This window comes from Equus przewalskii, chromosome 17, assembly GCF_037783145.1.
Source record: "Equus przewalskii isolate Varuska chromosome 17, EquPr2, whole genome shotgun sequence".
In the NCBI taxonomy this organism is placed as follows: Eukaryota; Metazoa; Chordata; class Mammalia; order Perissodactyla; family Equidae; genus Equus; species Equus przewalskii.
Genome location: NC_091847.1, coordinates 53,963,824 through 53,989,887, shown reverse-complemented (window position 1 = coordinate 53,989,887; position 26,064 = coordinate 53,963,824). Strand labels below are relative to the sequence as shown.

General features: G+C 33.5%; 1 protein-coding gene across 6 annotated transcripts in view; it reads left to right on the top strand.

Moving 5' to 3' along the window:
* The window catches only part of LNPK (lunapark, ER junction formation factor), a 66,822-nt gene extending 41,436 nt beyond the window's left edge, over positions 1-25,386 (top strand). For 3 of the 6 annotated variants that reach the window (XM_070581582.1, XM_008533042.2, XM_070581586.1), the window contains 5 exons: positions 6,225-6,437; positions 13,244-13,349; positions 14,598-14,668; positions 15,432-15,602; positions 23,002-24,020. In XM_070581582.1, coding sequence (XP_070437683.1) covers positions 6,225-6,437; positions 13,244-13,349; positions 14,598-14,668; positions 15,432-15,602; positions 23,002-23,237 — 797 coding nt within the window. In that variant the 3' untranslated portion in view covers positions 23,238-24,020. Of the gene's footprint in view, positions 1-6,224; positions 6,438-13,243; positions 13,350-14,597; positions 14,669-15,431; positions 15,603-17,145; positions 17,229-19,908; positions 20,044-23,001 lie in introns of those variants that run through there. The other 3 variants (XM_070581585.1, XM_008533044.2, XM_070581583.1) reach the window with 2 other exon arrangements.
* The last annotated feature ends 678 nt before the right edge of the window (positions 25,387-26,064 follow it).

Genomic DNA, 26,064 nt, shown 5'->3' with positions numbered 1-26,064 from the left:
AAATATGTTGAGTTGAAGGAAATAAAAGGAAACTTCTTTTAGAATTCATGAATTTTGTTTAAATGTTGTAAAATAGTAATTTACCAATGGGACCTTGGTGAACTGCAAGGTGCGTGTTGTTTAAAGTTGAGAAAGGTAGGAGACAAACTAGAGTAGAAATAGATCATGAAGGTGATGAAAAAAAGTAAATGTCGAGATAAAGAACTATAAAGCAAAATATATTATTAATTTAAAAAGCAGAACAACAGAAAAAGTAAACTCAGCTCAAGGCTGGCAAGTGGTAGGTGTTATTAGCAAATTTTCTGTTTGAAGATAGCTTTTTGGTATGGTCTCCCAAAGTTAGGCTGAAATCTCAATTGCAGTAAGCAAAACAAATTCAGCTGATTAACAATCTTAATTCCATCTGGAACTTTATCCCCTTGCATGTAACATAACATATTTATATGTTCTTGGGATGAGGATGTGGATATGTTTGGGAGGCCGTTATTCTGCCTACTACACCGTGTAAGTTAGGTAATAGGCAGTTGGAAATTTGATACAGGAGTAAAGTAAATTTATTTCAGACATTTATTAAGCTCATACTTTGTGCCAGTTACCTTGCCACATCCTGAGGCTACAAAGATGCAGTTCCTGTCTATTAGCTCTTGATTAAAAAGTGTATGCACATGTAAATAATCTTATCCCACTAAGAACCACAATGAAGGTAGGCACAAATCACAATGCATTATAAATTTTGATAATAATTTGCTTTGAGAACATGTTGGGAAAGGACTCTTCCGGTTCACTTCATATGCAAGGGTAAGAAGAGAGAAACAGCTTAGTACCTTGAGGGACTGCAAATAGAGCCATATGCCCAAACAAAGAGGTTTATATGAGGAAGGGATAATTATGAAGGATTTCGTGTGAGTTTGGGACTTTATCTTATATGGAGCATAGAAAGCCACTGGAGGCTTTGCATTTCAGATCAAGTTTGCGTTTTAGAAAGAACACTTTTTTTTTTTTTGGTAACATGGAGAATGGAGAGAGCAAGGCTGAAGACATGGAGATCAGTTAGGATAGCATCTAGTATAGGTAAGAAATAAAGGCCTGCACTCGATAAAGTTGTGGCAAAGGAGTTGAAAAAGGAAGAGATTTAATAGATAATTCAGATTTAAGAGTAGATTGATAGGACTTGACATTTAGATTTGGAAAGTGGGGAGTGGAAGGAGGAATCAAGATATCACTTAGGTTTTTGACTTGGGTAACTAGCTGGATGTTAGTGTTTTTTTTATTTTTTATTTTTTTCCTTTTTCTCCCCAAAGTCCCCCAGTACATAGTCGTATATTCTTCGTTGTGGGTCCTTCTAGTTGTGGCACATGGGACGCTGCCTCAGTGTGGTTTGATGAGCAGTGCCATGTCCGCGCCCAGGATTTGAACCAACGAAACACTGGGCCGCCTGCAGCGGAGCGCATGAACTTAACCATTCAGCCCCGGGGCCAGCCCCTGGGTGTTAGTGTTTTAATAAAGCAAGATAAGAAGCATATGAATTGGAGTGGTAGGTGTGTTAGAAGATAATGAACTTGATTTTGGATCTCTTGAGTGGGAGTTACATCCAGGTGGTGCAGTTTACAGGTAGTTAATTGTTTCATGTGGAGCTCAGGAAAAATGTTGAGGTTATAGATACAGATTAGGAATCATTAGGAAGTATAGGTGACAGTTATTGAAACCATGGGATTGAGTGAAACCAGGGAGAGAAAATAGAGTAAGAGGACCTGTGGCAGAACCCCAGGGAACATTAACATTTAAGAGTAGATGCAGAAAGAGGAGCCCAGGAAAAAGAAAGAATTATCAGAGTTAAAAGCAGAACTAAAGTGGCATCTAGAAAGTTGAGGTGTAGTAGGGATGGTATCCACTGTCATAGTCTGCAAAGGGTCAAGTAAGTAGAATACTAATGAGGCTATTGAATCAGGCAGGTTGTACAACAGAGGGAGGGCATTGTTGTCATAAAAACTGGGGTTTGAATCCTAGCTGCATCTCTAATTTTACTGAGAGTTTTGGCAAGTTACATAGCTTCTCTGTTTTGGTTTCTTCTTTTGAAAACTGAGGATAGGAGTTATCTTAAAGAGTTTGTCTAAACATTAGATGAAATTAGTAAACTCATGTAAAGCGGCAGTTTAGTTCCTAGCAGATAACAGGGATTTGTTAAAGAGTAGCTATAATAACAACAGTAATGGTGATGTTATAAGTTTGTTGGTAACCAAAGCAATGGTACGTTCAGTGGTGGGTGATACTGTGGTAGCTAAGAAGGAGGACAAAAGCCAGATTGCATTAGGTTGAGGAGTGAAATGTTGGGAGAGTTTTTCTTTTTTTCAAAAAGCTTTGCCTCTGTGGAAAGGAAGGGATTATGGAGTCATTTTTGTTAATAAAAAGCCATCAACCTATTGAGAAAACAATTTTAGTGGAGAAGAGGGGCAGAAGCTGAATTTTAAAAGAGTTTAGTATGAGTAGGATGTGAAGAAGAGTGAATGTAGACTTCAGGAAATTTTGAAAGTATAAGGAAGAGATGTTAGATGCATGGTCTCTATTATTTTGATTATTTAGAGGAATCATATTGATATAAATTTAGACAATAGAGATCTGAATTTATATAAATTCAAAAATAGAAACTCTCCTGAAGACACATCCCTGTGCCCCACCTAATTGCATCTCATAATTGCATTTATAAAGAGCCAAATTCATCCTAAATTTAAGAGTTTTCACATCTGCATATGTGAATCATTCATGGGGTTAAAGATTTTTTTTCCTTCTTATTACTAAAATCATATTTATTGAAATTTTTTTTTATGAGGCTTAGAACTAGACACAATAGTTCATAAAGCCTTGACCAGTGCTAGGGAAAAATAAGAGGATTGTCTTTGTAGTTCTTCCGATGCTCTTTAAAGAAATTTGAAACCCAGAGTGAAAAAAAAGACTTTTTAAGTTCATGTAAGAAACTGGTGGTATCAGCTAGGATGAAAATCCAGGCCTCCTAACTACTGTATCGTGTTCTTCCTACTACAGCTTAATACCAAAACAAAGACAAAACCTACCAGTAAAGAATCAGTATTTAAAAATCTGATAAATTAAGAGATAATTATTTGTATTATAGAACAGTCGCTTAAAGAATTATTCAATAGCAATCTAGAGTTATAGATTTAAGTTTTTACATAAATTGTGAATTTACACATTTAAACAAGTTCACAAATAACTTTAGGAAGGCATTTGATTTGTTAGTATCTATATTTTATTTTAATAATCGCTTTAGAAATTCTAGATTGCTTGGCTTTTGATTTATTATATTCTCTAGAAACTTTAAATGTATACTACTTCTAATAGTTATAGCTAGTTAAGTACTTTTCCTGTGCTTTAGCTGAGCTCTTTGCATTGGTTATCTCATTTAATCTTTCTAACAACCATAAGAGGTTAAGTATTCTCATTATGAGGAAGCTGAACTGAGAGGTGTCATCAACATGGAAAAGGCTGCATGCACATCTAGTAAACAGAGTGGAACTAAAATTTAAATCAAGACAGTTTGATCCCAGTCTATGCTTTTAACAGCTATCCTGTTTTAATCATTATTTTAAACTTTGTTTTCTTCCTTTTGCTTATTGTAATATAGTAGTTTTTAATCTCATTTTGATTCTATTTGCTTCATTTCAAATTTAAAAATATAGATATGTCCTTATATTTGGTGAGCATGATTTTTATTGACTCATTGGTTGATCATTGATGAGGATGTTAAGACATCCTCCAATCAAGAATTGACCTTATGGAACACTCCTTATGATACTTTCCCAGATTGATGTGGAATGCTTGGTAAATCTTTTTTGGGAGATGGCCTTTTACAATTAAATGCAGGAAATATTGAATATAACCAATATGACTACTTTGTTGAGACCTAGAAACTTTTTAGAGTAATTATAATACAAAGCATTTGTGAATGTCAAGTAGCTAAAAGTAGATAGATCTTAGATATTTTAAATTGAGCCTACCAGAATATTTCATAACACTTTACCAAATGTAGAGTGGTATTGTATTGCTAACTATTTTCAGCTATTGATATTGTAACTCTTTGTTTCCTGCTTTTCCTTTGAAGACGATGAAACTGTTTTCTTCCTTTCCTGACTCTTCTATATCATTTTTCTCCTTTCTCTACCTAAATTTGGATTTAGAAATTATTAAGCCAAGTGTCTTTTCTGGAATGCTAGACATAATGTTCTTTGTTAACTAGTTCGTTATAGACCTCCCCTTTCATGTTAAGAGTGCTTTAATTTTCACAAGGTAAGTGCACGTTCAGAGGAAGTCTGTTCAAGAAGTAAAAGGATAATAGCTACTCTTAATATAGTCTAATAAATGTTGAACTTTTATTTATTGGGAGGAAAAATGTCATTTTTTGAGTTGCGTTTTACCAGAAAATTGGCTAAAAAGTGATTTACAATATTTGATGCCTTATACTTAAAAAAATAATTTAAATGACCAAATCTTAACATGATTTCATTGCCCTCAGTACCTTTTGCAGCATTTAATGGCTTTTCTAATGTATAACCACTTTTTAAAATGTTCCTTGTGAGAAAAAAATAATTAAGTGGCTAGCTAATTTGCAGGAGATATTCGGTTGCAATTAGTCCAGGTAAAATCTGAAATTTTGTATATAAACTGCATGGAAAATAGCCAAATATAAAGACAATTCCATTTATATAATGGTGACATGCTTGTAATTTATTATTGCAGTGGCTGGGTTAGGATTAAATTAAGAACCAATGGAAAATTAGTTGGTCTCAGTAATTATAGTTAAATGGTCATTTGAAAATAGTGTGAAAACAGTCATCTGAAATTTATCTATTCAAACTGAGCTGTCAGTTTACAGACATTATCTTATTTAATTCTCATAACAATTCTATGAGTTAAGAATATTATCCTAATTTTACAGATAAAGAAACAGAGGCTTAACGAAGTTAACCCATTTGAGGTCCTGTAGCTACAGCTCGGATTCTAACCAAACCTTTCTGACCACACAGAGCCTAGGTTCTTAACTAGTAGATTGTAGTAAACTGAAATCTGATGCTAGAGTTTGTACTTTTGATTGCAGTGAACTTTCCATGTCAAATAGAGGCCAAATCTAAGTATTTTGCTTCTGGAAGTATGCATTTTTACCAATTATGACAATTAAAATTTAACTTCTTTAGTTTCAGCCTACAGTTTCAGAATTTGTTATAATTTGATGTGATATGTAGAATTAAAAAGCTATAAGGGCTTTTTTACTTGCGATCTTACCATGAACATTCAAGTAAGATATTGGTGGGAATGGGGAATGATAAATTGAATTTTATGTCATCGAGTAGGGGATCATGAAACTTTCTGTAAAGGGCCAGATACTAAATATAGTAAACGGCTTTGAGAGCCATATGGTCTCTGTTGCAACTACTCAACTCTTCTAAAGCAGCCGTAGACAATCTGTAAACAAAAGAGCATTCCTGTGTTTCAGTAAAACTAGAAAGAGAGGCAGCAGCCTGGATCTGGCACATTTGCCAACCCCTGTTACAGAAAATCTTTAATTTCTGCTACTAAAAGATAAGATTTATTTATGATGATACATTGTTTATGCAGCGTTGAAGTCTTTTTAATTGAATGTACTGGCAAAAAAAGTTTACCCAAAAGATAGTAATAGTGTAAGGGAGAATGGGAGTGGTTTCTAATTGTAAAGAACACTTTCTCAGCATTTCTGTGACTATACTTAGATTAATTACCTCATAAATTTTTTGATAATTCCAGAATATATTTATTCACTTGTTTCTTAGAATTATCCTTTTTTGTCTTGAAAAAATATATCTGCAGTTTTCACTAATTCTGATAAAGTTTCTTTCCTTTATCATAAATTAGGAGAGATTACTGTAAAAAGACATGACACAATTGGGTGATGATTTTATGTTATTTGAATTTATTTTGAAAAGTGCTATCAGTCGGTAGAGGTAGATGAAGGCCGTTTGTGTAAATATATGCAGTTGGGTTGTAGGTTCGGAGATGGAGTACTGTGTTACAGTCAGTTTTCAATGTGGCATTTTATAGATTTCTTAGTATAAGCAGTTTTGACCCTACAGATGTCTTCTGGTGCCACAAAACTTTATTAAATGTAAGTGATTTGTTGTATTGGCAATGTGGTTTATTGGATATTGAATCTAATATATACTTTTTATTCTTATTCTCAGAGATTCGTCAGCGCACTGCAGCTCAAAGAAACCTTTCTCCAACGCCAGCAAGCTCTAGCCAGGGCCCTCCTCCACAGGTTTCAGTATCTCCTGGACCACCAAAGGACACTTCAGCCCCTGGTGGACCCCCAGAAAGAACTGTTACTCCAGCCCTGTCGTCAAATGTGTTACCAAGACGTCTCGGATCCCCTGCTACTTCAGTGCCTGGAATGGGTAAACAGAGCACTTAATGTTATTTACAGTTTATATTGTTTTCTCTGGTTACCAATAAAACGGGCCATTTTCAGACAGTATGGAAATGGCATTTCATTTGGAAATAGCAGAGCAGTTATCTGATTAAGCAGGAGTTCCATATTCAATTAGCCATAACTCTTTACAGCTGGCACCTTGTGATACTGAAACCTATTTCTTGAGCTCATTTAACTGTTATGGCTTCTTTGTTTAAATGGCAATAAAACTTTGTGGTATTCTGTAGTAACAGTATAGCATATCTTTTTATATTCAGCTTTAGAATGGCTCCAGATTTATATAAAATGAGGATAGAAGAGAACACTTTTGGAATATATTCATGCTTTTTGCTAAACTCTTCCCATATATTTTTAAACCTGACGATTACTTAACCTATTTCAGGAAGAATATTCCTGCATTGTGATGTATACTACTACTATTGTTAATATGGGCTGGTAGATTTTTCTTTTTTTAAGCTGTGGAACCTTAGTATTTTCTGGCAGATACTTTAACATAAAGTTCTATTAAATTAACATACTGCCTTTACTGCTGTTTCACTCCTTTGGATTCTCTTTTTTCTGTGTGGCAGCTGTCTAGGGAAAGATCCCGCTTTTAAAGTGTAATGGATTCTGTAACCCTGCAGCTTTCTTTTGGAGTATCTCTGGGCTGTGGGAGTCTGTTGCTTCAGCAGATCACATTATTTTATGTAGATTTCCATGTCAGGTCCTTGAATATGATAGTCAACTATTTATCTTATTTTCAGATATTTAATTCTAGTTTAGATTACTTTGGTATTTCATGACTAATTACTAACATAATTTATAATGATTTTGAGGCCAGTCAGTATTTGATATCAGGTATTCAGCGCACTTATGTAATAGAACCAATAGGTAATATAAATGTTACTATTACAGATTTTTTTTCCCTGCTTTTCCTTCAAAAAAAGCTACATAAGATATTAGAAAACTAGAAACATATTAATTTATAAACAAATTAAGGAAGCTGGCCACAAATGAAATGTAACTTTTAAAATGAAACCATAAATTTTAAAGTAGTTATTGAAAAAATACTTTAAAACTTGACTTATAATGATGTCCCTTAAGGCAGCTGTATATTATGTGAAGTTGAGAAAAATTAAATTGATTGAAAATTATTCATCTTTCAGTTATCTGTATGATATGAGATACCCATGATTTGAAAAGTTCTTAGTTGTTTAATAAAAAAACTTTTTTTGTGAAAATGCGTGAATTATATACATTTGTGTAACTAGTTTTAAAGAAATAAAAGTTTTAACAACTTAAAGTAATAAGAACTGTATTGCCCATGTAAGAATAGATTACTGAAGGAACATGGCCTTAATTTTGTGATCGTGTGAATAGAACATATTTTACTAAAGTTTTTAATTAGTTTCTGTGTAAAAGACTTTGTATTTCAGTTGTACAGTGCCAAAAATATGAATCAGTTAAGTGATTTCTTAGAGAGAAGATTAGCAATTCATTTTTTCATTATGCCTTATTTGTGGAAGAGAATCAACTTAATGTGTATTACCACAGGGCTCCCATATGTTTGAAAATTAATAACCAGCAGGTACTTGATAATTTGCCAAGCTGTGTAAAAATGACCAGTATTCCTACAATGATTGCTCTTGATGTTTGTATTAATTGCTGTTATTCATAACAGCATGGATTCAAAGATGTGTTATTTTAAAAGTTATTAATATGCAAGGAGTTTAAGATATTTTTATGAAATATGTTGTTTTATGTATCTAGATTCCTTTATGGACATTTTCATTTTAAACATATAGAAATAAAATACTCCAGCAAAAGTTAAGTTGGCTTAAATGCTTTCAAAATCTAATTTGGCATGCTAATTCAGGTTGAAACTTTGATAATGAAGGATGACATTTAATGTCTGTATTCAAGTTTATTTTTTGATGATAATGATTGAATGTTGTTAGTACAAGTAAACCAATAACTGATGAAATCTGAAAAATGTACTTGATTTGTAATACTAAGAACTTATTCTAGAATCTAAATTTCATTTACTAATAGCCATAATTTTGACATTATTTGCCCTTTTTAGATGGTAACAGTTTTTAGGTTTGTGATTATTTACAAAGCAAATCTTTTTTTCTTATCCTTTAAAATAGTGATATGATATCGCCACCCTAAAGCCATTCTTGAATCCTTTAAAGGTTTTGTCACAGTCATTTTGAAAGCCTTGTATCCTTGTATTGCAGGGCTTGTTCCAACAAGGCCTCATTTTGTTTCGGGGTTTTCTGTGAGGTCTCCGTGTAAACCTCTGTTGCTGCTCATCTTACTTTTAAGTTCATCCTGCCTTGTTTTACAAAGGCAGGCATCACGAATCTTATTTATTTTATCCTCTCACTTTTTTCTCAGTGCCCTCTTCTGTGTTGTCTCTGTCCAGAGTATCTTCTGAAAACAGTTCTCTTTCAGTTTTCAGAGACTGAAGTTACAATTCATAAAGTTTGAATGTGTAACTCTCTATTTTTGTTATTACTGTTTTGTATGATATAAACCATTAAGTAAATTCTAGGTTATTCTTCCACTTCTCACTCTCCATTTGTCTCTTCTAATATTGCCTAATTTATTACATGAACACAGCATCTCTCTCCATTTATGTAGATCTTCTTTAGTTTCTGTCAGCAATGTTTTGTAGTCTTCACTATATAGGTTTTGCACATTTTTTTGTTAAATGTACATCTAATGATTTCCTATTTTTGATCGTATTGTAAACGGTATTGTTTTATTAACTGTTTCCAATTATTCATTGCTAATATATGTAGAAATACAATGATTTTTGTATATTGAGCTTATATCTTGCTAAACTCACTTATTAGTTCTAATAGCTTTCTTGTAGATTCCATAATATTTTCTACATCGACTGTCAACATTCTGAATAAAGACAGTTCTACTTCTTCCTTTTTAATGTGGATCTCTTTTATTTCTTTTTCTTGCTTTATCACACTAGCTAGAACCTTTAGTACAAGGTTGAATGAAGTGCTGAGAGCAGGTGTCCTTGCCTTATTGCTGATCTTAGGAGGAAAGCAGTTACTTTTTGACCATTCAGCATGATGGCAGCTGTTGGTTTTTTTGTTTTAATAGATACGCTTTATTAGGTTGAGGAAGTATCCTTCTATTCCTAGTTAGCTGAAGGTTTTTATTGTATGGAGGTGATGGATTTTGGCAAATGGTTTTTCGCCTTTATTGAGATGCTCATATGGGGTTTTAGTTTATTTTTTTGTTTTAATGTCTGTTCATATAGTGAAATACATAAACCACCTTGCTTTTCTAGGATAAATCTCACTTGGTCATGTTTTATTTTGTATATATATTGTTGGTTTTGGTTTCCTAAAATTTTGTTAAAAATGTTTACATCAATTTTCCTTAGGCATATTGATCTGTAGTATTTTTTTTTCTTGCAATGTGCTTGTCTTATTTTGGTATCAGAGTGGTACTGTCCTCGCAGTATGGGAGAGTTTTCCCTCGTCTTCAATTCTGTGGACAAGTTTACGTAGAATTGATATTATTTCTTCCTTGAATGTTTGGTAGGATTTACAGGTTAGAGCCTTTGGGTCTGGTATTTCCTTTGTGGAAAAGTTTTTTTTTTAAACTAAAATTTCAGTTTTTTAAAAGAAAGACTACAGATTAATATCCTTCATGATCATAAATGCAAAAATTGTATGTTATTTAGTATCCAAATTTGGACATTTTCCTGATGTCTTTCCGTTGCTAATTTCTAATTTAAATTGTACTATGGTCAGAAAACATACTTTGTATTATTTGAATCTTCTTAAATATACTGTGATTTGTTTTATGTCTCAGAATATCATCTGTCTTGGTAAATGTTTTATGTTCACTAGAAAAGAATATATTCCTTTTGGGTAGAGTGGCTGTAAATGTCAATTAGGTCAAATTGGTAGTAGATAAGGTTGTTCAAGTCTCCTATATCATGTCTGATTTTCTGTTTGTTTATTCTGTCAGTTATTGAGAGAAAGCTGTTGAAATCTCCAACTATAGTTGTGTCTTTGTTTCTTTTCGTAATTCTATAAGTTTTTGTTTCATGTGTTTTGAAGCTCTGTTATGATGCACATATATGTTTTGGATTATTATGTCATGAATTGTAATGTTACTGAATTGACTCCTTTGTTGTTATGAAGTTACCCTTTTTATCTCTGATGATATTCTTTGCTCTAAAATCTTCTCTGCTTGATATTAATATAGCTACTCCAGATTTCTTTTGATTAGTGTTAGTATATTTATATATTTTTGCATCATTTACTTTTAACCTATTTATGTTTAACGTGGGTTTTTTGTAAGTAGTATGTATTGGGTCTTGCTTTTTTATCCATTCTGACAATCTTTACCTCATAATGAGGATGTTTTTTTATCCATTCTGACAATCTTTACCTCATAATGAGGATGTTCAGGCCACGTACATTTAATGTAATGATTGGTATGTTTGGATTTGAGTTTAAGTTTTTCTATTGTGCTATTTTTTTTCTATTTGTTTCATCTATTCTGTTACCTTTCTCCTCATTTTCTGTCTTCTTTTGGATTGAGTATCTTTTATGATTCCATTTTATCTTTTTTTGTTGCCTTGTTAGCTATATTGCTTTTTTTTGTGTTATTTTAGTGGGGTGCTTTGGGGTTTATAGTATATATCTTTAGTTTATCACAGTTCACCTTCAAGTAGTATGATACCAATTCACATATAGTTAAAGAACGTAACAATAGTATACTTTCTCCTCTCCTGGCCTTTGTGCTGTTGTGGTCAGAACACTTTGCTTCTACATGTTATGAACCTCCAAACGAATTATTATTTTTCCTTTAAGCCATCAATTATCTTTTAAAGACATTTAAATAATGAAATTTTTGTGTATTTACCCACATGGTGACCATTTCAGGTACTCCTCTTTCCTTTGTGTAGACTAAGCTTCTGTCTGGCTTCATTTTCCTTCTGCCTGAAGGACTTCTTTTAACATTTCTTTTTAACCACTAGCGCAGTTCTGCTAGTGATGAATTCTTTCAGTTTTGTATTTCTGAAAAAGTCTTCATTTGCCTTCATTTTTACAAGGTGTTTTGACTAATACAGAATTCTAATTTAATGGTTTTTCCTTCCAGACTTTAAAGATGCTGTTTCACTGTCTTCTGGCTTTCTTATTTTCTGATGAGAAATCTACTGTCATTCTTATCTCTGTTTCTGTGTGCATATATATCTTTTTCTGACTGCTTTTAAGATTTTCTCTTTATCACTGATTTTAAGCAATTTGATTATGGTGTGCCTTGGTGCAGAATTATGTTTCTTGTGCTTAGGGTCTGTTTATATTCTTGGATCCGTGGGTTTATAGCTTTCATCAAATTTGGAAAATTTTTGTGCATTATTTCTTTAAATATTTTTTCTTTTCCTTCTCTCTCTTCTTTTGGACTCCAGTTATATGTATATTTGGCTGCTTGAGGTGGTTCTACAGCTTGCTGATGATTTGTTCATTTAAAAAAATTTGTAGTCTTTTTTCTATGTTTCATTTTGTATGGTATCTATTGCTTTGTCTTCAAGTTTATTAATATTTTTTTCTGTAATGTCCCAAACTACTATTCATCCCTTCTGTGGATTTTTCTATCCTAGACATTGTAGTTTTCATCTGTAGAAGTTCAATTTGTGTCTTTTAAATTTTTTCCATGTCTCTACTTAACGTACTGAATCTCTCCTCTAGATTCTCAAGCATATGAAATATGGTCATAATAAGTGTTTTAATATATTTACTAATTCTATCATCTCCATCATTTCTGGATCACTTTGATTTTTCTCACTACAGGTTGTATTTTCTTGCTTTTTTTTCGTGTCTAGTAATTTTGATTTGAAGCCAGACATTGTGAATTTTACCTTACTGGATGCTGGATGTCTTTAAATCCCTATACAAAACTCCTCTGAATACTTACCCAGTGACCTGTGTGAAGTTTTCCACCCTGACTGGTGGCAACATGCAATACTTTTGGCCCCATATGAGCACCGTTGCCTTCAATATTCGGGGGTAGTTCTTTCTCTGTCCTCAGACGCATGCACCAATCAGTACTCTGCTGAATAGTCTCGGGGATCCTCTGCAGATCTTTGGTGTTCTTGCTCTCATCCCTGGTACTCTTTCTTATGAACTCAAGCTGCTTTGGCTTCCCCAGAGTTCCAGCTTTATCTCCTCAACTCAGAGAGACTGATGCACTTCACCTGGGTTTACCCTCACTGAGCTGCTGGCTGGAAACTCTCTCTAGGCAACAAGCTGGGGCAATTGTAGGGCTCATCTTACTTGCTTTTTGTCTCTCAGGGGTCTTTATCCTGCATTGCCTGATATGCACTGTCTTTAAAACTGTAGTATCATATATTTTGCACAGTATTTTAGTTGTTTTACGTTGGAAGGTAAATCTGACGCTTATTACTCTATTATGGCCCAAAGTGGAAGTCTCCTAATTTATTATTACATAAGCTGTTAAGAGTTTGGGCATTTTTAAAATTAGTTTGTGCAGAACCCAGCATAGTTTCATTTCTTAATAGATTATGTTGGTGGTTCTGATATAATAGCACATACTTAAACATATTTTTTGTAGTGTAGTATTTTTCATGAAAATTTGGATGGTCTATAGAGATTTATAAGGATATTATTTTTGTTTTGTTAAAATATTTTAAAAGTTCTGATAAGCAAATATAGTTCTTGGTAACTGAATTAAAATTTAAACGTATTTTGTACATATAAGTTTTGTATGTATTTATTTATTTGCTAGGTCTTCATCCTCCAGGCCCACCTTTAGCAAGACCCATTCTCCCCCGAGAACGAGGTGCTTTGGATAGAATTGTTGAATATTTAGTTGGTGATGGTCCGCAGAACAGGTAATGTTTACTAGGGTGGTAGATAAATGAAAACGAAGAAAGAGTTTGTTGGTCAGAGAGTGTGTGTGTGTGTGTATGCGTGCAGATGCACTAAATTTTCTATAGTTTTGTGGCTGTTGTTTCCTAATTTTAGAACATTATATTTTATAGCCTTGTAAAAGAGTATGTATTCGATTGTTTCTCAGTAGGTGTTCAGATAAAGTATCTAGATAAAACAAAGAAAATACATACATATATGTGTATATATATAAATAAAAGACAGAAAAAATGTTGTAACCTTACTATATTATAACCTACTATAACATTATTTTTAGAGAAATTGAATAATTTCATTGAAACTTTTAAACTTGAAGAAAACACAAATAGTGAAAACTTGGTAGGTTATAAGAAGATGTCAGTACTGGACTTGATGATGGTGATAATTTTAATAACATGAAGATAATTTACATGTATTTGCACTTACAGTTCTCAAAATGCTTTTCCAATATTATCCTATTTGATCTTTACAGTAACTCTAGGAAGATAGATATGATATGAGCAGATAATTCTCATAGTATAGACTTTTAAAAAATTCTTAGGGTAGTAGAGTAGATATTTGATAAGGTTATTGGTTAATATTATCATTTTAATAATGGGACTCGAATTTAATATAATAAATGGTATGCTGTTCAAACAGATAGAATGTTGTTTGATGGGACCAAGTAATTTGTTAAATACGTACACAGAGAACAGAGAGAGTATATAAACAGAAAATGAGGAAGATGTCTAAATGTAACTGGGATAGATACAGGAATCATGATGTACAGAAAGTAACTTTTGGATTGTACTAAAAACATTAAATTCATTTCTTTAGTGCAAGACTTCTCCGAGGTTTTAATAATATTCATTGTGAATCCCTAAGGGGTTCCACCTTTTCCAGTCCTCTCTGACCACAGATTTGGAGTCTATCATCCCCAGGAATATATGTTAGGAAATTCTGAAATTTAAGTATTCTGTTATCAAATGTGTTTCTGCTAACTTAGTAAGTATATATTCATTTGACTGTTACTTATTTATTTTTAATTTGACATATAAATTATATTTTAAAATGGTTGAATTTGTGGCTGTGGTTATGTTTAAAGAGTATTGTTTACTATGACATATTTAGCTATGTTAAGATATAAATTAGCCGTAATGGCTGAAAGCAGCCTTTCCTCTGGGCTTCGTCTGCATTTGTAACTGGCCTGTTCGTGTTTCCTTTTGGTGCAGGTATGCCCTCATATGTCAGCAGTGTTTTTCTCATAATGGCATGGCCTTGAAAGAAGAATTTGAATACATTGGTAAGAATTATGGGGCAGTTAGATTTAAATATTTTACTCTTAAATATTTTTTCTATGCCAATCATTTTATTTTAGCGACTGTCTCTGTACATATTGTTCAGGCATATTGTCCTTATTTAGAACACAGAGCAAAGCAGAAAAGATAGCTAAGGTTTTTCCCTCATACAATGTACAACCTCTAGGCTAGTTATTCTCAGACTTCACTGTGCATCAGAATCACCAGAAGAGCTTTTAAAAATTATGATGCCCAAGACCCACCTGCAAAGGGTCTCCTTTAATCGATCTGGGATAGGGTCTAAGCATCAGCATTGTTTTTAAACCTCCTCAAATGGTTCTCAAATGCAGCCACTATTAAAAAATATCATACTTAATTAATTATGCTTCTCAAATATGGCATACTACATTTTCTTGGGCAAATGAGCAAGGTTCTGGATTTTAAAATACCTAATGATTCTTTTGACTAGAAATGTAATTTCTATAATACATTTACATCACTATTGTTCTGCTATTAGTTAACTTGATATATAACTTACTATCTTTTCTGCTTTAAAATTAATATTCTAATTCTAATAGTAATTAGAAAATATACTTTAAAATTAGCTTTGGTTAGAACACCTGCTATAATGTTATTAAAACCAATTTCACAAGGGATAACTAACTTTTCAAGGGTTCTTTGACTATTTACAAAAGTGATCCTGAAAGTTATCTGATTAGTCCTTGAATTTTCTTTGGTTTCTGGTTTTATTTTTTTAATTCTCTGCAGCTTTTCGATGTGCCTACTGTTTTTTCTTGAATCCTGCAAGAAAAACCAGACCCCAGGCTCCGAGACTTCCAGAGTTTAGTTTTGAGAAGAGGCAGGCAGTGGAAGGCCCAAGTTCAGTTGGTCACTTGCCCTCAGGAAGTGTGATTTCATCAGAGAACCAGATCAGTGAAGGTATGAATATGTTAATTAAGAAATTTTGTCCCCTAATAGTGTTTGCTATTTAACAATAAAAGCATAATGCTTTTAGATAGGAATAGATTAATTTATCAGATGTAGCAGCATGCATCTATCAGCTCTTGCTATGATACTGTAGCCTCCTGTGTGATTGGTATGATGTGTTTCAGTTTTAAAATTCAGGTTCTATTGTGTTAAGCAGCATCTAGCTACAGCTAAGTAAGCATTGTTTATGGAGCGACTTCTTCTAATAACTGTTGGGAGATTTGACTAGTAGTGTTTTCATGGAATCATTTTTTTCAGTTTATTTAAATGAAGCAGATTATGAGAATTATGAAACAATGACTTATAAGGGTGGAATTCTTATAAGATTTGTAATGAACATTGATAAAATAAATTTGTGCCTACCACTTGACTTGGTAGAAGGTACCAGAAAGGAGGAAACTTTGGAATTGAAAAGTCATCGTTGCATTCTTGGGATGACTGTGTCAGTAGAACTGGTGTTCCTTTGAAACAAACAATTTATCAAGGTCCACAAGATTAACATTGCTGATGCATGCCTTTAATGTAAAATCACCTTATTTTAGAGAGCCAGAATTTATTCGGTTTTAGAACTCATCTTGCAATCCTGTTTTAGGAATTCTTGAGGAACTTTCATGAAAAAATAGAAAAGATGAGATGGAAGATCTGACTGTTAATTGTTAACTATTTCTTGCTGTTAGTATTAGGTGAGGAGTTACTTTTTAAGCAGGTCTGAATTATGAAGATTGCTGAAATTATGAGACAGGCCATGATATTTTGGTTCTATACTTGGTATAGAAAAAAAATCCACATTGAAAGTTTAGTTCACATAGTTTATTTAGCAGTTAGTATTCATCCTTTTAATTTCTAGGAATTATCATTTACGTATATTTGATTTCTTCTTTATAAAAGCATTGATCAGTGAAAAAATTGCTTTAACCAAGAATAATATGAGGCAAGGAATTTTCAGATATTAGAAGTTTAGGCTGAAAATTTGAGTGTCTTCTTTTTTTAAACTTTGAAGAGTGAAAATACATGTGTTGACTTGGGCTTGGCTTTTGGCTTACTAACAAATATCAAAATGAATTGGAATACAGATAGCCATGACAAGAGGCCTGTATACTTCCAGCGCTGAATCAGTGCATTCGTCTTCTCCAGGTCTGCAGCATCAACTCCAAACACAATATCAGATTTTTTCTTTTGCTTAAGTCATGCTCTGAGCTGCATGCTGTCACATGCAAATCATCTGCCTTGCCATTGCAGCCTCTTGGAACTGAAAATTAAAGAATTTCATACTGAAGATGCCTAGAGGAAAAATCGAAGCTCTTTCCAAGAGTAACCTTGCTTATGAAGGCTAAAGTGAATATTTGAAAGCCAACAGTTGGGATGAAAAAAAGAAAAAACAGCAACAAAATAAAACTCTCGATACTGAGTCCCATGCTTTATATCTTCTGCTAAGGTCTAGATGGATAGTTAGCAAACAACACCCAGCCATACCTTTCCTTCTCATCTAATCTAGGAGGAGCAATACCCCAGATGTCCCATTTTCTGTCTGAAATCTCTGGAATGAAGTCTAACTGGCTCAAACTCAACCCTAATAAGGTAACGTTAATAGGTGAAGACAAAACTTGAGGCAGGGTCTGACAACTCCATAGTGCTAGAAACTGAAGCAACAATTCCATTTGTTTAAGTTAGTGTTGAGTAGTAACTTTTTCACATTCTCTTTGGATTCATCAAAATGGCTATGAGCACGTTTTACTTTGGCTTTCCAGAAGACTGAAACTTTTCTCCAAGACTCCTATCTCAACACTGATACACAGTTATCGATTCCAAGACGAATTCCTTTAGTAAACAACTGGAAGTATTTCTCATAAAAAGATGAAGCTGGTGTAGAGACTTGAGGTCTGAAAAGAAAACTTTACTGCTTTAATTTTTATGTTTTTTAAAGTACTAAAATAGCTCCTTGATAGCAGCAGAAACTGCTGAGATTAGGTTATTGAATTTACAGATGGAACCGAAAGGTAGCTGTCTTCCATCTGAATTTTTCTTTCAATGAATATTCTATAACCATTTATATGAATAATCTAGAATTAATAGAAGAAATCTTTTTTTCAATCCATGATGCAAGACTTTGAAATTAAGTTTTGTCTTGATTCTGCTACTGGAAGATTTTGCATTTAGGCTAAGGCACAAGGCTTTTGAAATTTTTGGACCACTCTTTAGAACAACATATGAAATCTTGGGAAGTTTTCATCACAGGAGGAGACCTAGATGAAATTTCTCCCACTAATTGCTCATTTGAATTCCTAGAATTTTTCCCAGAACTGTATATCTAGATGCTTTAGTAATAGAGTATTAGAGAAACACAAGAAATTAGGACTGTGGATTGCCTTTTTATCTAAGAGCATACTAGATATGGTATGCCAAAGTAATGCACTGCTTTTAGGTTCCTCAGTTTCTTTTATGGCTAAGTGAGTAGGACAGTAATACTTGAATCTCTGCTACGCCACATTAAAGTGGTTTTTTCTTTTCTTTTTTTTAATGTTTTTTCCAAAATACCTGGTATATAGCATTCTTTTTGTTAGATATGGTAATAATTAGACTATGAGGTTGCTACATTGTTAGTATACCAGTACAGTGATTTTGGGCTAGCATGTTTAATAAATGTTAATATTGTTTTCATTGCTCAGTTGTATTTATCTAGATCTTATGTAATTATTTTAGTAGAAGATAGCTTTTATTGGACTGAGAATAACTTGCTAATGATACAACTCATGGAATCTAATCAATACTATCACAAGTAGCAAGTAAAATTTATATAAGGTGAAATTTATCTTAGTAATTTAATTTCTGCTCTTGCCTTCCTTTCTTTTAAGCAGTACACTGTTACTATTAGGTTATGTTGAACTAGGGAAAATTCTATTTTTAGTATTTTTTGTTATAATGCCCTAGGAAATTGAACTATTTGATAATGTAAATTCTGTTGAATTCTGTGTATTTACTAGAAGATCCAAAAAGATTTGTACCTTTATTTTATTCAATTATGTACAGCTTACTCACGATGTAAACTTGTCTGTAGTATGTTTTTGCATGTTTGTTTTAGACATAGAGATCTTTTGACCTTCTGATTCCCTTTTCTAAAACACCTTCACCTAATAGTTTTACATCATTGCTTAATAATGATGTTCTTACTCATCTAATGGATTTGTTCACCAATGGTGAAAAATTAAACAGTATTCTGTATGTTGAATATGAGCTATTTTCTCATAGGTAGTTATTATTTAATTGAATTTTATTCCTTGTGCCATTGGATTCAGTTTTGGGATGAAATTCATGTCTTTGTTCCTTAAATATAAGTTGGCCGTTTTCCTTAAGGCAGAAAAATCTTGTAAAAACTGCTCTGTTTAAAACCTGTGAGTTCAAAGACAAATTGTCCATTTAATTTAACAAATTTCCTTTGAGTAAGTTTTACAGTCAACACATATAGTGGGTATTGATGTGTTAGCAAGGCAAAATTTCGATGTGTTAGCAAGGCAAAATTTTTTTTATTACTGTAAAAAGAAATAAAAAGTAAGAATCTAAATGAATTCACCAAAATATGAGGGGTTTTCAAAGGCATAATCTAAATAGAATCATGTATTTTTCTGTGGAAATTATTATTTCCTTTGGAAAATATAGGAAATTGTTTGCTAGACTATTCTTTAATTTTCTTAGAAAATTATTTTTTCAAGAGCTAGACTAAAGAACTAAAGCTAAGGTGACGTTCTTACATGTTTTTGCATGTGTGTGGTTTATAGATGAGGCAGGGGTATTTGTTATACAGTTATACTCAGTTTTATGAGTTTGAGTTTCCTAGCTGAGTTGAGGCTTTGCCCAAACAACTGGAAGCCGGTTGTTACAGGTGGTAGAAAAAACTTCTCTCTCCAGAATGTTGCAGTAGGAGTGGGGTAGGGGGCAGGAGAGGGGAAAGAAACAGATTTCATGGGTCATTTTTTATTTTATCACACTGCAATATATTGTTTTCATGGTGTTACAGATGCTGAAGTTGGTTTTAAAATTTTCTTACAGATGGAATTAGGTCATTCAGGTAATTTTGTTTCAGTTTTAGTCTTGAACTGGTACTGCACAGAAGAGAGTAGGCTTGTTTAATTAGTATGATCATGAAGGCTGGTTTCTCTTTTAGTATTTGATGCCCAAATGTTGACATCTTCTGTTAGGTATTTTATACCACCAAGCTATTTTAAACTACAACTTCACAGCAAAAATTTACTGTTTTTATTAGAACAGGCAAATGGTACACCCCCACAGAAATAAAGTAAGTACTCTTGGAATACATTTAATAATCTTGTTATAAAGCTCTCTGCTTTCATTATTAAACTGATATGTAATTTTCTGTTAATCTTGCACACCTAGTTCACTTAAATCTTGTTTGGACGACTTCTTACAAAATGGCATTGGCATCCAAACACTAAATGTTAGTGTCATTTATACTAGCTGATGGCTGCATTGTAGGCATCCTAACACATACCAGCTTTTTGTAGTGTTACAGCTATTAAAATTACTTTTCTGAAAATTAACCTATGGGAAGAAAAGTAGTCATTAATAGGCTTTTTGATTGTTTTCAAGCCCTACCCAGCATTTCACCAATTTTTAGTCTTCCATATATTGTATTCTCTGAAATACAATACAGTATTGACGGGCAAGCTTTGTGTATGATGCTGTTTTCTAACTGTGACAGCACATGGTATTTCTTAGAGTTCACCTTTGTAGACATTTAAAAATTTAGGTATTGTAGTTCTCTTTAAGACCCCAGAATTTTTAAATTGGATTTGACTAGTGATGTGTCTGTTTCTGAAAACAGTTATATCACAAAGCTTTAAGATGATAAACTATGAACTTTGATACCTCTCCTGTTGAAGTTCAGTACTGAGGCAATCTGTCAGACAGAATGTGACAAACTCTTTGGGCCTGTGTTCACTTAAACGTGTTTATTGGTGAGTTTAGTCCTGGATCCTGAGTTGCTTGTTTTTTCATTTTGTTTGACTTTATTGGTTTGTTTTAGAAGGCTTAGTAAATTATAACAAATTCTAAAGTTTTTGGCAAGTAAGTATTGCTTTATGGCCAGAGAGTTGTGTGAAACCATGACCCTTAAAATTCTACCTGGGGCCAGCCCTGGTGGCCTAGTGGTTAAGTTTGATGCGCTCTGCTTCAGCGGCCCAGGTTCAGTTCCTGGGCAGGGACCTACACCACTCATCTATCAGTGGCTGTGCTGTAGTGGTGGCTCACATACAAAAAGAAGAAGGTTGGCAGTGGGTGTTAGCTCAGGATGAATCTCCCTCAGCAAAAAAATAAAATAAAATAAATTCGACCTGGATAAATTCTGTGAGAGCAGAATTACAAATCATTGGCGACTCCTGAAGTTTTCCACTGAAGGACTTGCTAGCTCTTGAAGCAGAAATGATCTGTACATGTCTGTAGAGTTTCATTTGTACTTTCTTCTTTTCCTTTGTGTGCTGGAACATTCAAATAACAAGCTTTTCTACCTTGGATTTTCATAATTCCAAGTGGTGCAGCAATACCAGTTTAAATTTCTATTAAGATAAAAATAGCATTTTTGTGACATTTGGCACAAATATGATTGTGAACATTCCTTACTACTTTTTGTGATCATGTGAAGTTTTCATACAGTAAAAGCTCGTTAACTTGGATGTCTCTAACTGTGGGATTTTGGCCTTTCATTCTATATGTAAAAAGAGGGAAAGAGATTGTAATTAATTCTGTAAACTAGAGTCTAAGATATCTGTTTAAAGAAATAATTCTTTTAAGATACTTTTAAAGTCTTCGCAAAGAGTGTGAGATATAGAAAATTTGTATGTATTAAAACTGATATGGTAAAACCATGAATTTGTAAGACTTCTACATTAATAGGTGTGCATATAGCACATAGTTTCTTTCCAAAACTATTGATTAATTTTATTTATTTGGCAAAACTCTGGCCTGTGCTATACAAGGAACTAAACTAGAACTCTTTACTAATGTAGACAGGCCTTTCCTCCAGATTTTTTGAATCAGTCACATTTGTAGTATATCATAAGGGATCTTCTGTGAAGGTAGAAAAATCTGCTTATTTGTTTAGCTGATGTGGTTTGACCATATTTTTCCTAGCAAGGATGTTGCTATTTATTACAACAACAAAACAAACACCTCAAAGCTGGATTTTTATCTTTGATTTGGAAATTGGGTGGCCCAAATCTTTCTGCTCCTGTCATTCCCTCCCTGATCCCAGTCTTTAAACTTTAATCTTTAAAGAATTAGGGGCTGGCCCTGTGGCTGGGTGGTTAAGTTCATGCGCTCCACTTTGGTGGCCTGGGGTTTGCCAGTTCGAATCCTGGGCGTGGACATGGCACTGCTCATCAGGCCATGCTGAGGCGGTGTCCCATGTGCTACAACTAGAAGGACCCACAACTAGAATATACAACTATGTACTGGGAGGCTTTGGGGAAGACAAGAAGAAAAAAAGAAGATTGGCGACAGATGTTAGGTTAGGTCCCAATCTTTAAAAAAAAAAAAAAAAAAAAAGGACTTTATTTAATAAAATTTTTATTATTATTAAATTATTATTAAGGGATTTGAATTTAATGAAATGCAAAAGAGAGTTTAAAGGGAAATTTTCAGGTAGGGACCAAGACCCTTACTTAGCTTCTGCTATGGAGACAGGTGCAGAAGACCCTTTCTGGTGTCTCTAGCTTGCTCGATGTGTAGCGTATTCTGACCCAGAGGTCTGAATCATGAGGAATTGCCTTGCAGAGGATTGAGGGGAGACCTATTATGCCTTTGGAAAAGGTGGATCCAGACCTCCCCAGTCCTTAGATAATAGGGATGTAAATCAGTGTGGGAAATAGCACCCACACACACATGTACACACAAACACGCAAAAGTACACATTTACACATTGCTCACAGAGTTGCCTGTGCACAAGGGAGACAGTTCCTTCAGAAAGCATAATCTAGTGCTGGACTGTTGTCTTATAACACCCAATTCTGTTGAGACTTTGATATATTTGGACATTCAACTTTCAAATGCATCTTTAGGAAAGTTCCTAAATATTATGAAAGTTCCTAAAATCTATGAAAATACAGGGTTTTAGATAAAAGTATGTTTATGGGTTGTTTCCCCCAAATTGTTTTTTTTATTTCCTTCATACCAACTCATATATGCTATGGGCAGTTAAGTACATATTTTTAAAGATTTTAAACCTAATGTTAGGCCATTCTACTATTTCTTAGTCCATGTGTGCATATGCTTATCTCTTGCTTACCTTATTTAGCAGTTGTCGTTTGCGTATTCCTAAAGTCTTGACTGTTTATCTTTTCAGAATCTTTAGAAGAACAAGATGTTCTTGATAACAGTACAGAGCAGACAGATGACAAAATATCAGATACAGAGCAGACAAACCAAGTGACTGAAAAAGCATCTGGCACAGAGGAACCGGAGAAGCAAGAAGAAACTGAGAATGAGGGAACCTTGGTGAAAGAGGCCAAATCAACAATTCCCAGAGCTGATTCTCTTCCTGATTCTGAACTAAGTGGAGAATCTTTGGTGACAATGTAGTAAATGCTTCCACGTGCCTTCAACTGGATATTTGTAGTCTTTTTTGATGTCAGTGTTTGCTTTTTAGGTGGTGCATTTTTCCCCCACTCTGAGGATATGCTTGATATCATTTGAATTCAGATTGCCTGGCTGTTTCAATATGTCAGTTATATTTACTAGGTATTAAAATTAAAAGCAAGTGATATTAATAAAGAAACTTTTGAATGTACAAAGACCCACACTGTTTAGAGAACTTTTAGATATTTTTTTCCATTCTAAAAGTAAACAAACATGATAGCATTCTTGTTTTCTATATGTGTGACCTGTAAATAATATCCGTTTTGACATAGGAAGAATTTTGGTTAGGAATAAGTTATAATAGTGTTTGTTTTAAGGAATGAAACTCAATTAAGATTTTTAATACTTCATCATTAAAAATGGATAGAATTTTAACTCTTGGGATATTTGCCAGGGGGAAAAATGTCTACTTAGGCATTAACATTAAGCAGTATGAAAATTGTACCTGTAACTATATAGGCATTGGTATGAATTCTTAGTAAGAATGCAATTGAACAGTCAAGTGCAGTGTTTCTTTTTGATGTCATTTTGCAGCTAGGCCAAAGGCACATGATGTATATAATTAGCTTATGTTTACATATGAACATATAGGAAATATCTCTGCACTTGACTGTACTTGAATTCTGAGCATTATTTATACTTGTAAAATAATGATGATATTATTATAAGTGAATTTTGTGTTCTTGTGTGTGTTTTGTTAAGGAAAATAAAGATGATCTGGCAGCAGTTTCTTTTTGTTAAACATCTAGACTTTTTCAGATAGTGTCTTGGTGGATGACTTGGCTACCTGAAAAATCTTGGTAGGAAGAGCTCAAGATATAATACATCTGTAGGTTCTGCTGAGAATAAAGTACAATGCTTTCATTCAGGCTTGTTACCTTTCAAATTCAGATAATAGCGACATTTAGAGGTTCTAATCAGAAATTAGGTTTTTCTGATTCAGGAAAACCTTAGGCCATTTGTAATTTTTAGTTTGGAAAGACAAATGAGTTTTGTGAGAAAAGGCAGCTACTGGTAATTCATTGGACTTAATACGTGTGTTAAGGATTAACTGGGAAAAATTTTTGACCCAGAATGGCAATTCTTGGACCTTAAATACAATCTGGTTATTTTTTTCTATCTTCCTTTTATCTCTCTTTTGCATTATTAAAAGAAAATTGAAATCACATTATTATGCCAAAAGGAGGAATATATAGGAATGGTGTATATGGAAAATACTTCTAACTTGTACACAGTTTATTAAAAATTTAATAAAATAACATTTATCATTTAAAAATTCATCTTTATGATTTAATATCTTATATTTGATAGGTATTTTTAGGGATCCCAACATGTTAATAGTCTGAGGCATCTTGGTGTATTGACCAGAGTTTTTAGATTACAGAACTGTGCTTAAATACCAGCCCTGCACTCTTGGGCAAGTCACCTGACCTCTCTGAATTTTTTTTCATCTGTAAAATGGGAAAAATAATACCTACTTTTTGGGGTATGGGAATGATTAAAAGTAATTTATGTAATGTGCCTAGCTCACTGCCTGATAGTAGATATTAAATAAATGTAGCATTTTATATTATTGATATCTTTATGAAATATGAAAGGGCCATAAATAATAATTCTTGCAGATAGGGAAATGAAAAAAATAATATGAACATATAGTTCATCTGCTCAGAGTCAAGCCAAAGTTTTCTTCATCAACTTTTCTCTATCATATACATATATATAAATACATAGTTTAAGGAAATAGGAATGTGAAACTATGGAATATAATTTTTTTTTGATGAATTCCATCAAGTTTTTGTGCATTATCGGCCTGTAAACATTTTAGTAACACCTTGCTGAGTTTTCTTGTTATAAAATATTCAAATTCTGATGTACATTGCTTGAAGATGAGGAGTACCTCAGAGAAATATAATTTAGTGACTGAATCAAGGAGATATTATGAGAAATATCTTTGAAAGAAATATGGAATAAGGTTAAAAAGGGGATTAGCAAAATTAATGCAACAGGTAACATGCTGTAATTATAGAGTACCCTTTTAAACAGAAAAGGTTATTCTGATACTGTTGTAATAAACTGTTAATGATTGAAAGAATGGTAAAATGTCCTCTTTCTGATTATTAAGGCTAGCATAAAAATGAGGAAAAGCAAGCTGCTAAGTGCTGTAGCGAGAGTGATCTTAACTGCCTGCCTTCCGGATGCTCAGCAGGTCGTCATTCAAACTTTTCTCACTATGCCCTCAGCAGGAGCTACAGACAGAGGCTGGCTTCTGTCTCGTCATCCGTCCTCCACGTTATGCTGTAGCCTCCAGGGCCTCTTTCAGTTCTCTGACCATGCTTTGCCCTTTCCTGCCGTAGGTCTCAGCTTAAATGCTCCCTCCTCAGAGAGATGCCCTTCCAAACTCCCTGTCGAAAGCTTTTACTCTCTATCATGTCACTTTATCTCTACTAAGGTCCTTACCACAATTTGTAAGTATTATATCTGTTTTCTACTTTACTGTCTATCTTTACAACCTAAAGTCTGTGTGCGCAAGGCTCTTATTTGTCTTATTTACCTGTATTTCCAGGGCCTAGCACAATGCTTGACACATATTTATTATGTGAACAGATTACTTTGTTGCTAAATCCAGTGAAAACTCAGTCCTTAACTTCCCTCCTTGGCAGTATTGACATTGTTGAGCGCTCCCTTTTGTTTGAAACACGATTTTCTTTGGGCTTTTGCGTTCTCACGTTGTTGTTTGGTGTCCTTTGCAGGCTTCTCTTCCCCTGCCCAG